The sequence below is a fragment of the Acartia tonsa genome, chromosome 5 (genome assembly GCF_053477335.1).
Source record: "Acartia tonsa isolate MP-2025a chromosome 5, ASM5347733v1, whole genome shotgun sequence".
NCBI classification, from domain to species: Eukaryota; Metazoa; Arthropoda; class Copepoda; order Calanoida; family Acartiidae; genus Acartia; species Acartia tonsa.
The window spans coordinates 52,734,937-52,751,437 of NC_137264.1; the positions used below are offsets into that span (position 1 = coordinate 52,734,937).

The 16,501-nt window shown below is 31.9% G+C and overlaps 1 protein-coding gene across 1 annotated transcript in view; it reads right to left on the minus strand.

Annotated features, from left to right (window-relative positions):
* Nucleotides 1–5,038: 5,038 nt before the first annotated feature.
* LOC145319822 (uncharacterized) overlaps nt 5,039–16,501 on the minus strand; it is a 52,125-nt gene continuing 40,662 nt past the window's right edge. Inside the window, exons 13-21 of the mRNA XM_080162185.1 lie at nt 14,647–14,732; nt 14,318–14,398; nt 13,559–13,689; nt 10,509–10,613; nt 10,139–10,205; nt 9,320–9,411; nt 7,096–7,145; nt 6,701–6,752; nt 5,039–6,352 (exon numbers count right to left, since the gene is read on the minus strand). Coding sequence (XP_080018311.1) covers nt 6,206–6,352; nt 6,701–6,752; nt 7,096–7,145; nt 9,320–9,411; nt 10,139–10,205; nt 10,509–10,613; nt 13,559–13,689; nt 14,318–14,398; nt 14,647–14,732 — 811 coding nt within the window. The 3' untranslated portion in view covers nt 5,039–6,205. The remainder of the gene's footprint in view (nt 6,353–6,700; nt 6,753–7,095; nt 7,146–9,319; nt 9,412–10,138; nt 10,206–10,508; nt 10,614–13,558; nt 13,690–14,317; nt 14,399–14,646; nt 14,733–16,501) is intronic.

Sequence of the window (16,501 nt, forward strand, 5' to 3'; positions counted from 1 at the left end):
AGGACGATTCTATCGTATCCAAGTTAACAATCAAAGAAATCACACATTAAAACTTTTTTCAAAATAAACCAATGTCATATTTCTCTTTTATTTCTCCCTTTATCCCTATTATTTGAGAGACAATCTAAACACTGCGGATTATCTAATTCTGCCTCAAAGCCCAGAAATTTTAAATTAAATTAATCTTTTTCTCCCTATTTTAATAGACACGCATATAAATAGATAGAAATTTGGTCATTTCACTTTTATTCATTAATTTTGTCTAAATTAGATTATCATTATATAAAAGAATAGAAGCATATTCTAAACCCTTTTTTCGTCAAATCTAAAAGGGAACATTTCTAGCAGACAAAAGTATTGTTTACTTTTGACTCAAGCTGATGTGGAGTCTTAAAAATTGATAGACTCGCTACTTGATAGTGAGGCAAAATTATTTTTGTGAAAAATCATCCAAATGCACATTAAAAATCTAAAAAAATTAAACAAAATCATATGTTAATAACCCTTTTAAAATTTGATTTAGTTTTTGTAAATTGTTTTATGCGATTTTCGAGGATTTTTCACAAAAAAAATGGTGCCTCACCAGCGAGTAGCCAGCCTAACTTTTTAAAAAAGAATTTACCTCTGTTTGAAGCTTTCAAATTTAAGACGAAATTTTTGGGCAATTAAGTCTGATTCTGCAAAGCTTTCTACTAAGAAAATATACTCTTTACAGCTGACTTTTATCTATGTATGAAATGAAAATAAACATGCGTTCATAACAAAATGTGTACACAATTTCAACCAATGAGATTAAATGTATGTACTGATGCGATTCTCCTATTGGCTCAATCAGACATTACCTCTCTTTCTTAGTACCTTTATTTATAAAAGTAACAGGATGTATGTAAGTGTATGTGTGGGTGTAGCGAAGGATCTCGCCAGTCGCAGACTGATCTGGTTCTCTTTTACATTAAAGCTCCTTATAGAATAAGGCCTCCCCCTCTAAACATTTAAAGCGCATACTTATTTTGTCGACTATATGATATCAATTTAAGTGTCCATAGCTGACATATCATCAACATAATATTATAAAATTGAAATTATTACTACTTACTGAAATAATAACTGCACAAAATGTAGGCAGAGTCATTAAAAGCCGACTATTCTATGAGCTATTTTTTTTAATGACCAATCACAGCCATTCTTCAAAAACTCCCTGATAAAAGAAAGAATATAATGCTGCCATACTCAATTTATTCAAAACACTTTCATGTAAACAATTTATTTGTATTATCAACCAATTTCTCTACTCGTTGCATTTTTGTGGGCAATTGGAAAAAATGCTTCTCCTTAACTGTGTAGCTTTTCATTGATGCAATATTTTTATGTAATTATTTTTATATGACCTATACTATTCATTAGGAAATTAATTACTACTACCTAGACATTTTAGGTAGGCTTCATAAAAGTTTACATTTTTTTAGCGGCACGGGTAAGTGCTTCAAGAAGTGTATAATCAGAATACGAGAATGCGCAACATACCCATGCTATACCTCTTTTCGTGCTCATGGTTTGTGACAATTTACATACCATACAGACAACTAGCTCCTTTGATTGCACAAACTATGAGTATCTACGCCCTAGAGGCCTCTAGGGGCACTTGCGGAGGGGGAGTTAAATTTGTTTCTAATTTTAGTAAAAATATTTCTAGGGGCGATTTCTCTTGGGAGGGTGATGGTACCTATGAGGACCTATGAGAATCTACCCAGTAAAGTACAAACATATCGGTTGAGCAGTTAAATAGACAAAAAACCTTACCACTTTATAAAATAGGATAGTCTGATTTGGCCTAAGGCATTAGATGTTTCAGCTTTCAAGGAGATGTTGGATTTCCTGATTATTACATAATTCAAATAATCTCAATTTAAAAAATGTTAAAGACATATTTATACGTCGTGCACACCTTCCGAAACTCTTTTTAGAGTATCAATAGAAAATCACATCATAAAATACAAATGACCAATGAGAGGCCAATACACAGGCAAAATTACTAATAGCAGGCCAGTATACTTATAACTAACCAATAGTAGGCCAGTATGACGTCATTTTTATAGGCTTTATAAAATCTTTAAACTTTCCATACATTGCGCGTAATCTTTTAATCTTTTTTCAAATCTTTTAATATTTTGTAGACTGTATCGCTTTATCCCACATATGCATATGTATACGATATATAAAGAAAACAATTCTGAAAAAGAGGTCAAAACCAACATTTTAAACAACACTGCATGGGGCCTTGGTAAAATAGTATTTCCATCCCTTAATAGTATAAGACTAGTAGATAAAAATCTTATTATACTCTCTAACAAACGGGGGGTTTGAAGAAAAATACATTCCATCTCCAATGGATTGTAAGGATCTAATTTCGCACAATACCTCACCTCAAAATAATTTCCTTTAAAAACAAACGTCCCATGACCCTGAGATGATGATAGGGATACAATTTCCTATTGCGTAAAATCATAAAAATATCCTTGGGATAATTGATGAAACTCTGCCAGCTTTGGCAGGTTTTATCATTAAATCACCGAACAATGCCAATTTAAAACCTTATTTCGAAACGGGGAACATTTTAAAACAACACAATGCGTAATTAAACATGCTTGATGTTGGTTAGAATAGATGCTTAAATAAAGAAACAGCTTCCAGTTTCTACAAGAGCTGGATCTTTAAATCATTTTAGTGGTGAGCCAGATCGTGGTGAGCCAACTTTCCACCAATGAGAGCACAGCATTTTATGAAATGCCGCGCTGTGATTGGCTGAAATTCGGCTCACCCCGATCTGGCTCACCACTAAAATGATTTAAAGATCCAGCTAAGGGAAAAAATATTTGTATGTTAGGGACCAGAAAATAAAATTTGTCAGCACAAAGATTCTGTTACACTAAAGTCTAAACTTTTGCATATTCTCAGGGGGAAAGATTGAGGTAAATTGTAAAAAAAAACAATATTTTACATAAAATTACGATTTTTCTTTAATCTTATGAGGTTAAAATCATTATGGTTTAAGTCGTAATTGCTAATAAATAATCGACAAGCAGTTGCAAAACTTTATAAAGACTGATGTTTACGTAAACTCTATGACCATTAATAAGAATATATGCAATGTTCCTATATCTACCACGAGAGGCTACGCCTCTAGAGACCTCTATGGGTCCTTGAGTGGGGGAGGGCTGAAGGCGACTCTCCCCACTTTCAATTGTAATTTTAAAGCGAAAAAGTTACAAAAATTACGGGGGAGAGATCCAACCAGCGGTGTCTAAACTTTTGAGCAAGTGATTTCGGTGTACAGTATATAGTACACTTTTCTTAAAACTTGATTGGTTGGTTCTAACTAGAGTTTTTAAATCTTTTCGGCAAATGATTTTAATCTACAAAATAGAAAATTTATTTTACAGTATGTCTTCAAAACCGATTAACATCCGCTGAATTAGAACCGCTTCTAAGCTATACTGAAGAATCGTGCTTTGCATCGACTTACAGACAATTTTTCATGCATATTAAAAAAATCATTAAATTAATTTTAGGTTGTTAGCCTGAGCCTTCGTCCCCACAGGTCTAACAAATTTGGTTTTAATATTATAATTTTTCATTTAAATATCACGAAAAGCTCTCTATAATACGATGCGAAAAATAACTATTATCATCATTTTGGATGCATATAAATTTGTCGTACATTGTCTTATCCCTAAAGATCTCTGATTATTTTGAACCAATCTATGATCCTAATGACTAATTCATTAATTTCTGAATCAAGTTACCAACATATTATTTTATAAAACTTTAAAAAGTTTGTCTGGCCACTTTCAGGTTTGACCTGGTGGTTAATTGTCCGTTCCGGTTATTTCAGAGATACAATGATCCCTACATTTTATATCGATATCGAACGTTACATGCCGTAAGAAACGTCCTATTGACTCTAAACCATGCCTTACTATATCTAAAATAAATAATAATGAGCCAATTCATTTTCTATTTTTTTACCAATTTGTAATGTTTAAGTGTTATTGTCATATCACCACGATGCTTGTTGAAATAGTGATTTCAAGGACAATAAGAAATAATGTTAATATTTTATATTTGATCATACACTTTATGTAATAATGCCTATTCGCTTTTGTAGATGATGTCATACTTGTCTGGTTAATTATGAAGTAATCATATTTGTTTTAAATTTGTATTTGTTTCAATCAACTATATGTAGACTAGGATAGAAGGGTTTTATTTAAAATTTACTGGCTTATTGTTTATTTAACAAACTTTTGATTTATAAATAGAATAATAATAATATAGAAAAACGTGAAATTACAAAAAGCCGTAAGTACTAAATAATTCCATTCTATCCTATATAATATTAACATTTTTATATTAAAACAACAAATGATGAATTTATATTAATTTGGCATACACAGAAAATAGAAAATACAGTAAAAGTAAAACAAAATGAAATATTTTATGTATTTTTAACATAAACAGTCATTAAAATACTTTTTTTTTACATATCTTGAAATTTTAAAATTAGAATCTAATGTATTTTTCACACTGCAAGAGCTTTAAAAAAACAAACCTTAAGCTTTTTTTTTTATAAATAACAAAAATTTATCAGCAGCGTAGTTACTCTATAACTAAAGGGCTGTTTGTCCGTCCGTCCGACAATCACTTGCACAAACCAACTTAGAGACTAGTATAACTATAAACACACTCGATATCTGTGCCTTCGCTAGCCATTTCATGTAGAAACTTACTGATCATGTCATAAGAACTAGCGGCTTCGCCCCTAGCCTCTAGGGGCTTTGCCCAAAGAGGTTTGATGAAAAAAATTTTTCGTATTTAAGATTTAAAAGAAAAATAAAAATAAAAAATTGGGGGGGGAGGGGATTTTTTTTAGGGGGGGGGGGGTAGTAGAACCAAATGTTTTAATTTTAGTTTTAATAAGAAAAAAAATATATTTTTTTGGGGGGGGGGGTAATTTATCATTTTTGGGGGGTTGGGGGTGTCCCCCCCCCCCCCAAGAAAATAGTTATAAACCTTCCTAGGACCTATGAGAAGCTACCATGTAAAGGAGAACCCGATCGGATCAGCGGTTAGCGAGATCCTTCGCTACAAACAAACAGACAAACAAACAGACAGACATCGTTCTACTTTGTATTATAGATTGCTATGTTATTATTGCTGGATTTTTATGGGCCAAATTCTCTTTCTTTTTGAAATCATTAAATATTTAAAAATAAATCTAGTTTTTGAGAAAAATCAATTCTTTTATTGCTTTTAACACAATATATCAATAATACAAAGTAGTACGATGTCTGTCTGTCTGTCTGTCTGTCCGTCCGTCTGAAGCTTAAGATCTCGGTAACCACTGAACTGATTGGATTCTACTCTTCAGGGTATATTTCTATTGGTCCTGTGGTGGTTTTAAGCTATTTTCTTGGGGGGTGGGACACCCCCAACCCCCCCAAAAACAAAAAAATCACCCCCCATTTTTTTTTTTTTTTTTTTGCTGAAGATTTCCTAGGTTCTTTAGGTTTTGTAGAAGATTTCCTAGGTTCTTTAGGTTTTGTAGAAAATTTCCTAGGTTCTTTAGGTTTTGTAGAAGATTTCCTTGGTCCTTTAACGAATTTCGCCTTATTTTTTTAATCACCTCTTGGGGCAAAGCCCCTAGAGGCTAGGGGCGGAGCCGCTAGTATTATATATGGGATGATAAAAATCATCACCTAAAATAATTTATTCCAAATTAAAATTGCATAAAAAACGGTTGCTATTGTATAATAGCGAACCATTTTGAAAGGAATAGCTAAATATAAGGGCATACAATAAAAGACAGACAGACTGACATAGAGAGATAGAGAGAATGGAAAAGAACGCAACTTTACAGACTGGAGAACAGATAGATTGATAGACTGACAGACCCGAAAACTTGTAAATAAGCCTTGCTTCCAAACAAAGTGGGGAACTATTATCATAATTTACAAAAATAAAAATCATAAATGCTTAACTAATATTTTGTTTTATTGAACTATTGATAATTCACAAAATTTATTTGTATTTTTGTTGTAACACTTGAACTTTTTATCATTTAAATTTTAGTTTTTTCTTCTTCACTATGATAACATGAAATGCGTGTTTTTTTTTGTAGCACTGCTACTCTATAACTATCATTATTTTAAGAATGACCGACAAAACTGTTTGAGTTGAGACGATATGCAATATCCTTCGAGTCCTGGTGGGCTGCCACCAGGTTGTCAGGCTGGTTCTGGAAGCTGCCAGCTCCTCCAGCTGAATCTAGCTGTCCGCTGGTCATTTCCATCACCTGGATAAAAGATATGTTGGATTGAGAAAAATTACTTGGAATAGAAAGTTTGTGCTATAGTAATAATTTGGTGAACGACTAAACTCTCCGAGTCTGAATGGAGGTGCCCCAAAAATTGAATCTGGGCCAGAAAAGATCTTTTTGAAATTTTTAGGTAAGCTAAATTAGATTAGGTAAAGTTTAAAAGAAGCCCCACAGGACCAAAGCCCCCACGGGAGATGTGAATAAGTTTTCTCAAAAATCAAATATAAAGGGTTTGGGGGGTTTGGTGGTGAATAAATATATTTGAGTAAAAGCTCCACCAAAGTTTTCGAGCATCTATTCTACTTAAAAATAATAAATACCTACCTGAAAATTATTTGAATCTCCTACTCCGCCTTGTTCACTAATATCTCCAATTCTAATACCATTTTGTTGTTAAAGTTACAACAGAGATTCCTAAATGATTCCTTCTTATCATTTATCACACTCTTTTGTTGATTTGGGCCATAAATAAATTTTGAAACGTCATTTATGGATTCCTCAACTTTATATATATATACTAACGATTACGCCCCAAAAGGCCTTCCAACAACAGAATATGTAACTTTGTCCGACATATTCATGTAAGAAAAATTATTTCATCAGCTGCTATTAAATATAATCCTTGTCCGTGAGTCTGTTTATTAGTCCATCAATTAATCCATGAGAAAAAGGAAATAACGTTTCAATGGTAATTTAAAAAATTTTAACAACAGAAGTTCCTGGTAAAATCTTTGATTCTAAATACATTATCTTGCTGTCCCGTATTCTCCTAAAATTAGTTGATATAAATTATAAATATTTTTTAGCAGTTGTTGATGTGTAAAATTATTATTATGGTACAATTACAGTTATTAGAGAAGGAGGAAGCCTCGGCATGAACCAGGATCAACTAATTGCCATGTAAAGAAAGCCCCAAAGAAAAAGCTCATGCAATTAAAGGTTTGGTTATATTCAATAGACAGGAGCAAAAGTGACTTGAACTTGGTATGCTGTTAATAGTTGAAATACATAAAAATATTTTTAACAGAATCTCATAATTATTAGCTGTTATTGCTGTGCTAACTAAAGTATGAGCAATGCATTTTTTGGTCTGTGTACTTTATAATAATAGAGTTCTTCAATATTTTTAAAATTGCTCTCTATCTGTAAAATTAAACAAGGATGACAACATCCATAAAAGCGAAGCTCTGAAACGATATGACAGACGAACATTAACTTTTGTTGAGTGTCAGAACTGAATATACAAAATATGAAAATATAAGGTTTGACAAAATCATACTAACGTAAATTTGTTGCAAAACTTCTTAAATACAGAATTCTGTTTAAGGACATACTGACATTTTTAATACTTGATTATAGAGATGCTTCGCTCATAATATTGTACCTTATTGGAATAGGAATCAGTAATAAAAAAATCAGATCAATCGGATGTTTTTATCACATTAAAAATTGTTATTAAAAAAGTAAAAAAATCAACATGTTTAAAATGGACGTACGGACATTCTGGTAATGATTATAGAGTTGCTATGCTTTCTAAATCGTACCTTACTACTACAGGAATCACCATGCAAAGTTTGAAATCAATAGGATAATTCTAACATGCCTAAATTAGCGAAAAAACTATCCGTTACGGACGGACGGGCGTACGGACGGACCGACCCTAATTATAGAAAAGCTTCGCTTTTAAAAAAAAAGAATATAGTTTGTATGTCTATTTGTCTGGCTAAATGAAAAAGACTACAGATATAACCCAATATCCTGAAAAAAAAATGAAATAAAATGTGTAAAAAACTAGTTTTACTAAATTTTACTTATTATGCGAAGTAAACCCTCGATCCTCAAAGGCTAAAATCAAAGCCACAAGACTATGTTACAAAATAAAGAACACAGTAATAGTGTCTGACTGATTATGACGTAACAAAAAAAATTAGCCAATGAGAGGCCACTATAAATTTTACCATTGGTCAATAACGGCCTCTTATTGGCTAATTTTTTTTGTTACGTCATAATCAGTCAGACACTATTACTGTGTTCCAAAATAAATAATCACCCGAATTCATAATCTAATCTCATGGTTATCTGCCTTACAGGAAATATTTTTGATTGTCCTGTTATGGTTTTAAGCTATATCACACCAGGCTACAATTGAATCAAGACAAAAGTAAGTGCCGAGCTCTATGACCTATGTATGGTGAAATTAGACATAAAACCATGATGATGACACACAGAAAACTGTCCCAAATTTGTATTAATTTTGAGGAACAAGACTCCAGTTACGTCATATTTTTCTTTCCCGAAAAAGGGAAGGGGGAAAGAAAAAAAGGAAAGGGGGGAAGAAAAAAGAGATGAGAGAAAAGGGGGTTTTCCCCATCTCTTTTGAAGAGATTTTCTTCCCCCCTTCCCTTTTTCGGGAAAGAAAAATATGACGTCACTGGAGTCTTGTTCCTCAAAATTAATACAAATTCGGGACACTTTTCTGCGTGTCAATTTTCATCCCCTAGGAGTTCCTGCATATTCATGACAAGAAAAGCAAAGATTATTAATTTGAAATTTTGAACAACTTTGCTTTTATGAAGTCTTTCATAAAACCTCTCTATATATGATTTATTTAAGGCTGAATATTCGTGACCTTAGCAAAGCAATTGATAAAGATGGCCATTAATTAACTCCCTTCAGGAGTGGTTTTATGCAAAATTTTATAAGAGCAAAGTTGTTCAAAATTTTAAGTAAATAATCTTTGCTTTTCTTGTCATGATTATGCGGCAACTCCTAGGGGGTGAAAATTGAACTTGAAATTTTTAAGTCTAATTTTCTCAAAAAGATCCCGCTTAATATTTTGGTTTTACCTGGAATCATCATGGTTATATGTCTAATTTCACCATACATAGGTCCTAGAGCTTACTTTTGTCTTGATTCAATTGTAGCTTGGCGTGATATAATTACCTGTGAATTTGTGCTATGACTCTCCTCTTCTTGTACGACCTCTATGAGAGGTTTCTCTTGTTGTTGGTGGCGCACGCTGTTGCGTGACACAGCCTACTCGGCGGAAACACACACAATCAAACCAATCAATCAAAAAAATAAAAGGTTTGGCCAAAAAAAGCCGCTTTCCCGCAAGTTTGAACAGAGATAACCCAAATTTTTTTTAAAAATAAAAAGTAATAATGGATGGGGGTAGGTTTTTTCTCTATGCCTAACCCCTGCAGGGTGCTCTAACAAATCGGGACTTATATATGCGCTGTTTTAACCCTGCGGGACTGCCAGTACCTAATCTAACCTGACATATAGTAATAAATCAGTTAACGAAAATCGAAGATGGCTAGAGTCCCTCCACAGATTATGACGTCATACGATAAAATAACCAATGAGAGGCCAGCATAAATTTTACCATTGGTCAATTACATTGTATACTGGCCTCTAATTGGCTATTCTATCGTATGAAGTCATAATCTGTGGAGGGACTTTAATAATCTTAACGAGAATCTAACCCCCCCTTTTCCCTCTTAATTTCAGTATATTTCAAAATATGGTGGTTTTGTCAGTGCTTAAAAGGGTTCTTTGTGTGATAGCGCTATAAAAACAGTTTGGTTCTATTTACTAGTATTTTCAAAAATTATGGGTTGTTTATTATCAAGACTCTTGAAGAGCTCCATTGAGATTTCTCTTTTTCATTTCTTTATTAAAATCAATAAAATATTAATCTAATATAATAAAAGCACAAGTATATTAAAATAAAAGTAAAGTTGACTGTTGTGTTGTTTTCCTTGTCTTGAGGACGACGAAGTCCAGGGGAGAGAAGGGTTAACAGCCGTGAAACTAAGCGTTCCTCCTATCATTGAAAATAAAGTCACATGGTAGTAAATAATGATGGAAAAGAAAGTTATTCGAAAAACTAATTATTCATGGTGTTGCTTTATTTAATAGCAATTATAAAACAAGTATTGATTAATTTAACCCTTTTCAATAATTAAATAGATTCAGTATATTATGAAGAATTATGTATTTTGTGTTTTCAGGCATGAAAAAATCATCTGGTCATTTTAAATTTGTTACAGACTTTATTAAAACCCAAGATTAGGGGACTTATTCCCCCCCCCCCCCCCCCCCAACCATAAGATTTAAATTTATTTACCTTATGATTATAGCCAAGAATTTGTCTTGTTCTATCATTGTCAGCATTCAGCAGTAGAGCTGATAATACTTGGGATACATCAGCATGGATAGATAATATAGACACCTAGATACATAGATAGTTAGTATGGATAGATAATATAGACACCTAGATACATAGATAGATAATGTAGACACCTAGATACATAGATAGTTTGAATGGATAGATAATATAGACACCTAGATACTTAGATAGTTAGTACGGATAGATAATATAGACACCTAGATACATAAATAGTTTGTTTGGATAGATAATATAGACACCTAGATATATAGATAGTTAGTATGGATAGATAATATAGACACCTAGATATATAGATAGATAGTATAGACACCTATATACACAGATAGTTAGTATGGATAGATAATATAGACACCTAGATATATAGATAGATAGTATAGACACCTATATACACAGATAGTTAGTATGGATAGATAATATAGACACCTAGGTACATAGATAGTTTGTATGGATAGATAATATAGACACCTAGATATATAGATAGATAGTATAGACACCTATATACACAGATAGTTTGTATGGATAGATAATATAGACACCTAGATACATAAATAGTTTGTTTGGATAGATAATATAGACACCTAGATATATAGATAGTTAGTATGGATAGATAATATAGACACCTAGATATATAGATAGATAGTATAGACACCTATATACACAGATAGTTAGTATGGATAGATAATATAGACACCTAGATATATAGATAGATAGTATAGACACCTATATACACAGATCGTTAGTATGGATAGATAATATAGACACCTAGGTACATAGATAGTTTGTATGGATAGATAATATAGACACCTAGATATATAGATAGATAGTATAGACACCTATATACACAGATAGTTTGTATGGATAGATAATATAGACACCTAGATACATAAATAGTTTGTTTGGATAGATAATATAGACACCTAGATATATAGATAGTTAGTATGGATAGATAATATAGACACCTAGATATATAGATAGATAGTATAGACACCTATATACACAGATAGTTAGTATGGATAGATAATATAGACACCTAGATACATAGATAGTTTGTATGGATAGATAATATAGACACCTAGATACATAAATAGTTTGTTTGGATAGATAATATAGACACCTAGATATATAGATAGTTAGTATGGATAGATAATATAGACACCTAGATATATAGATAGATAGTATAGACACCTATATACACAGATAGTTAGTATGGATAGATAATATAGACACCTAGATACATAGATAGTTTGTATGGATAGATAATATAGACACCTAGATACATAAATAGTTTGTTTGGATAGATAATATAGACACCTAGATATATAGATAGATAATATAGACACCTAGATATATAGATAGATAGTATAGACACCTATATACACAGATAGTTAGTATGGATAGATAATATAGACACCTAGATACATAGATAGTTGGTATGGATAGATAATATAGACACCTAGATATATAGATAGTTAGTATAGACACCTATATACACAGATAGTTAGTATGGATAGATAATATAGACACCTAGATAAATAGATAGTTGGTATGGATAGATAATATAGACACCTAGATATATAGATAGTTAGTATAGACACCTATATACACAGATAGTTAGTATGGATAGATAATATAGACACCTAGATACATAGATAGTTGGTATGGATAGATAATATAGACACCTAGATATATAGATAGTTAGTATAGACACCTATATACACAGATAGTTAGTATGGATAGATAATATAGACACCTAGATAAATAGATAGTTAGTATGGATTGATAATATAGACACCTAGATACATAGATAGTTGGTATGGATAGATAATATAGACACCTAGATATATAGATAGTTAGTATGGATAGATAATATAGACACCTAGATATATAGATAGTTAGTATGGATAGATAATATAGACACCTAGATATATAGATAGTTAGTATGGATAGATAGTATAGACACCTAGATACATAGATAGATAATATAGACACCTAGATATATAGATTGTTAGTATGGAGAGATAATATAGACACCTAGTTATATAGATTGTTAGTATGGAGAGATAATATAGACACCTAGTTATATAGATTGTTAGTATGGAGAGATAATATAGACACCTAGATAGATATATAGTTTGTATGGATATATATTATAGACACCTAGATATATAGATAGATAGTAAATCTTGAATAGCAGCCAAGAAAATCACATTTTCCCATATCATGACGGACTAAGGAACTGGCAAAAATAAAATGAAGCATAGTGTAGATTCGCTACTAAAAACATGACTTTTTAATAATTTTAGAATATAATAATATGTACATTTAAAATTTGCACTATGAATAATTGTCTATGGTTATTTAATGTTGTATTAGCAGTAAATTATGGCTTCATAATGAAGCAAAGTGCGAAAATGCAATTTTTTTTTTTACTTATCAAATAGTACTAGCCTATGTTTTTTTATACTTTGTAAACTGGATTTAGTAGCGAAGCTACTTTATTTTCTGTCTATCAGCCACATTTAGGTATGATTATCTTAGCCGATTTATAAGATATATATTCAATTTTTGAGAAGATTCCCCTCACCAACGCACATTTTCTTTTTAAAAAAATTGTCCGTTTGTGTATCTGTACTGCGTTGGAATACATCCAACTTTTATGGAAAATATGTATTTTTTCTCATCTGTCATATAAGATTGCTGAAATTTTTGTGTAAAATTGACCATTGAACAATGAGCATCTACTCTACATTGTAATATGTAATTGTCCGACTCTATATTGTATTAATTTTTCTTCTGCTTTGCTGTTCTAATTTTTCGCTATATGATATTTGTTACTTATGACGTTGTAATCATTATTTTTGAAACCATCGCTTTAATTGATATTATATTAGAATAAATATTGTCAATATTCAACGTCTTGAACAGACAGACGGACGGATAGACAACCCATATTTATACATGAGCTCCGCTATTAGGACTCAACTAACCTGAAAGCCATTAGAAGTTTTATTACCAGCCCCAGTGAAGTCAATATACAGGGTCTGCGAGTCTGAGGTCAACAGCTGCGGCTTCAACATTGACTGACAGGTTGTGAAGATCACTCCAGCTCCTTTGTTTACTAGATAGATACATTTATCATTAGATAGAACTATTTTGGTTAGCTGGATTTTTAAATAAATTGATTTTGATAGATTGATGGATAATCAACTTTTTTAGTTAACAGATACATAGATAAATGAGAAAATAATTTTATTTATGATTAAGAGATCGAAAGATAGATAGATTGACATACAGACAGACAAATAGAAAGACAGAAAGAGATAAGACAGCAAGACAGACAAACAGATAGATAGACGGAATTCCAGAAAATGATAGGACAGATATATAGAGTGATGGTTAGAGAAAAAAATAGATGAGCAGATTAAATTCACCTAAACTTCTGACACTGAGAGAATAAGAACAATCATTTTGCAGATAGATAGATAGATAATCACCTGAACTTCTAACACTGAGAGAATAAGAACAATCATTTTGCAGATAGATAGATAGATAATCACCTGAACTTCTAACACTGAGAGAATAAGAACAATCATTTTGTAGATAGATAGATAGTTAATCACCTGATATTCTGACACTGAGAGAATAAGAACAATCATTTGGTAGATAGATAGATAGATAATCACCTGAACTTCTAACACTGAGAGAAAAAGAACAATCGCTTGTTAGATAGATAGATAGTTAATCACCTGAACTTCTAACACTGAGAGAATAAGAACAATCGCTTGGTAGAGATATGCTGGGTATGATGATTAAGGAGGTTTTGGTATCTACAGCAAATTTTATATACAAAACATTTTTTAACACAGTAATAAAGAAATTGTAAATAAATCCTTAATCCATATTTAGTAAATATTTTTGTTTGTATAAAAGTTTGTCATTCTGTGTGTTTGTGTTACTTGAGGTAAAAAAATGGGGCTAAGCAATTTTTTAAATTAAAAAAAAATATTTCTAAAAGGAAAGCGCCAACAAATTCATAGCAAAACTAATATATAATATGGTTTGTTTGTATGTTGACCTGTAGATTTGACCCTCCAATGGCAGGTGCTGGACAGGGGGAAGGGTGACGGGTAGTTGGGGGTCTGTAGGATAGCAAGATCAGGCCTAAATAAAACATCTTACAACATGGATCTAAAGGGATAAAGCAATGGACAATAAATTGATTCACATACCCAATAAGAATAAGCAAAATTATCACTTCTGTAGGATATATTTATTGGTTGAAAAATTTAGATACTAGAGTTAGAAACAATCCAATCAAAATTTAATAAAGTACTCAAGGTTTTAAACAATGAATATATTTAATACTTTGGGAGGATACAACGTCCCTTCCCTGCATTACACACAGTCAAACAGATACACGACAAACGAACGTAACCACAAGAAGAAAACACGTTTTTTAAAAGAGCCCACACGAGCGCTAAACTCCCCCCCACCCCAAAAAAATATTTTTGAAATAAATTAATAATATGGAGGTGGGGTTGATTTTTATGCTTTACTTAAAAACAGGTTATATTGGGCAAGGTGTATCAACCAGGGAGGAAGGGACGGGACAATGGATCTAAAATTCATATTTCTGACAGTTTTGGACTTTGGGTACCAGAACACATGCAACTTTTACTATTTTGGCAAATTTCAAAGTCTTTGGGTACCAGCACAAAGAATGCCGCTAAAACAGTTATTCCAAAAACAGACGACTCTTACTGAACTAACCAAAACAAATACTAGCAGACTATTTGAAAAAAAAAATTCAAACAAGTTTATTTTGGTTTTTAAACAAAATATTTTTCTTCTGAGAATGGGTGTGATAAACCAGAAATTCTATTCTGACACTTCTGTAACTATCCATTCTATTCAACCCCTTGTCAAATATGAAAACAAACCCCAATTATTTGTTATTTTGTAAGAAACTGCTAGTACTAAGGTCATACCTTTTATGATAAATTACAGACTATTCACAGGAAAATAAGACCTAATGTTTTCTTTCAGTGTTTAATAATTTCTTATTATACAAATCTAATAAAAATTGCTATATCTAAATTTTTAGATTTTTCCAGATATATCTGGTTTTGAAGATATTGAGTTAAAACTCTAAAATTGAATTAATTGCTCATTGTCCCCTCCCTTACTCCCTGGTATCCCCGCAGGCTCCTTGCAATTGACAGGCATTAACTAAAAAACTATCCTACCCCTCTTATTTTAATTTACATTTAAAATTCCTTCGGGTTTCTCTGCTCGCTGAACACTTTGAGGGAAAGCATTTGAAACAAGATTTATATAAAAAAAACTAAGACAGGTTTATGCACCGTTTAATCAAAAGACAATAGAATTAGAATTTATTTATCTGAGATGCAAAACCAAGAGAAAATGTTTTGTCTACATCTTTGTTAAATGCTGCAGTGCTAAAAATTTAGGCTTAGTAATAGAGGGTTTCAAATTTCATGTAATTTGTATTTTTGACGTGCTGTAGTAAATATCAGAGACTTACAAAAACCTGTCACATAAAAGTCTGATAACCACAAGAATATGTAAAAGATAAGATTCCCAAAACATAATCATATATATAACCTGTATACTTGTCTTTATTGAAAGATACATAGAACATGAAATAAAATTTCAATACCTCAAAAAATTGGTATTTAAGTTAACCCTTGCAGATCGGGGGGGGGGGGGGAGGCGCTCAAAGAGCCCCCCCCCCCTCTAGTTTTTTCAATCTCATTTTTTTTGTAGGTAAGATGGAGAGCTGTAACTTCATGACTTTTTAAGTTTAGAAATTATACGTCGGCAAGAGTTGATTTTATTAGGATATCTGGTCTGTGTCGGTTGTGGTGTCCAGTCAAAGTTGGTTAGGTAGCAAAAAAAAATTAGAAAAA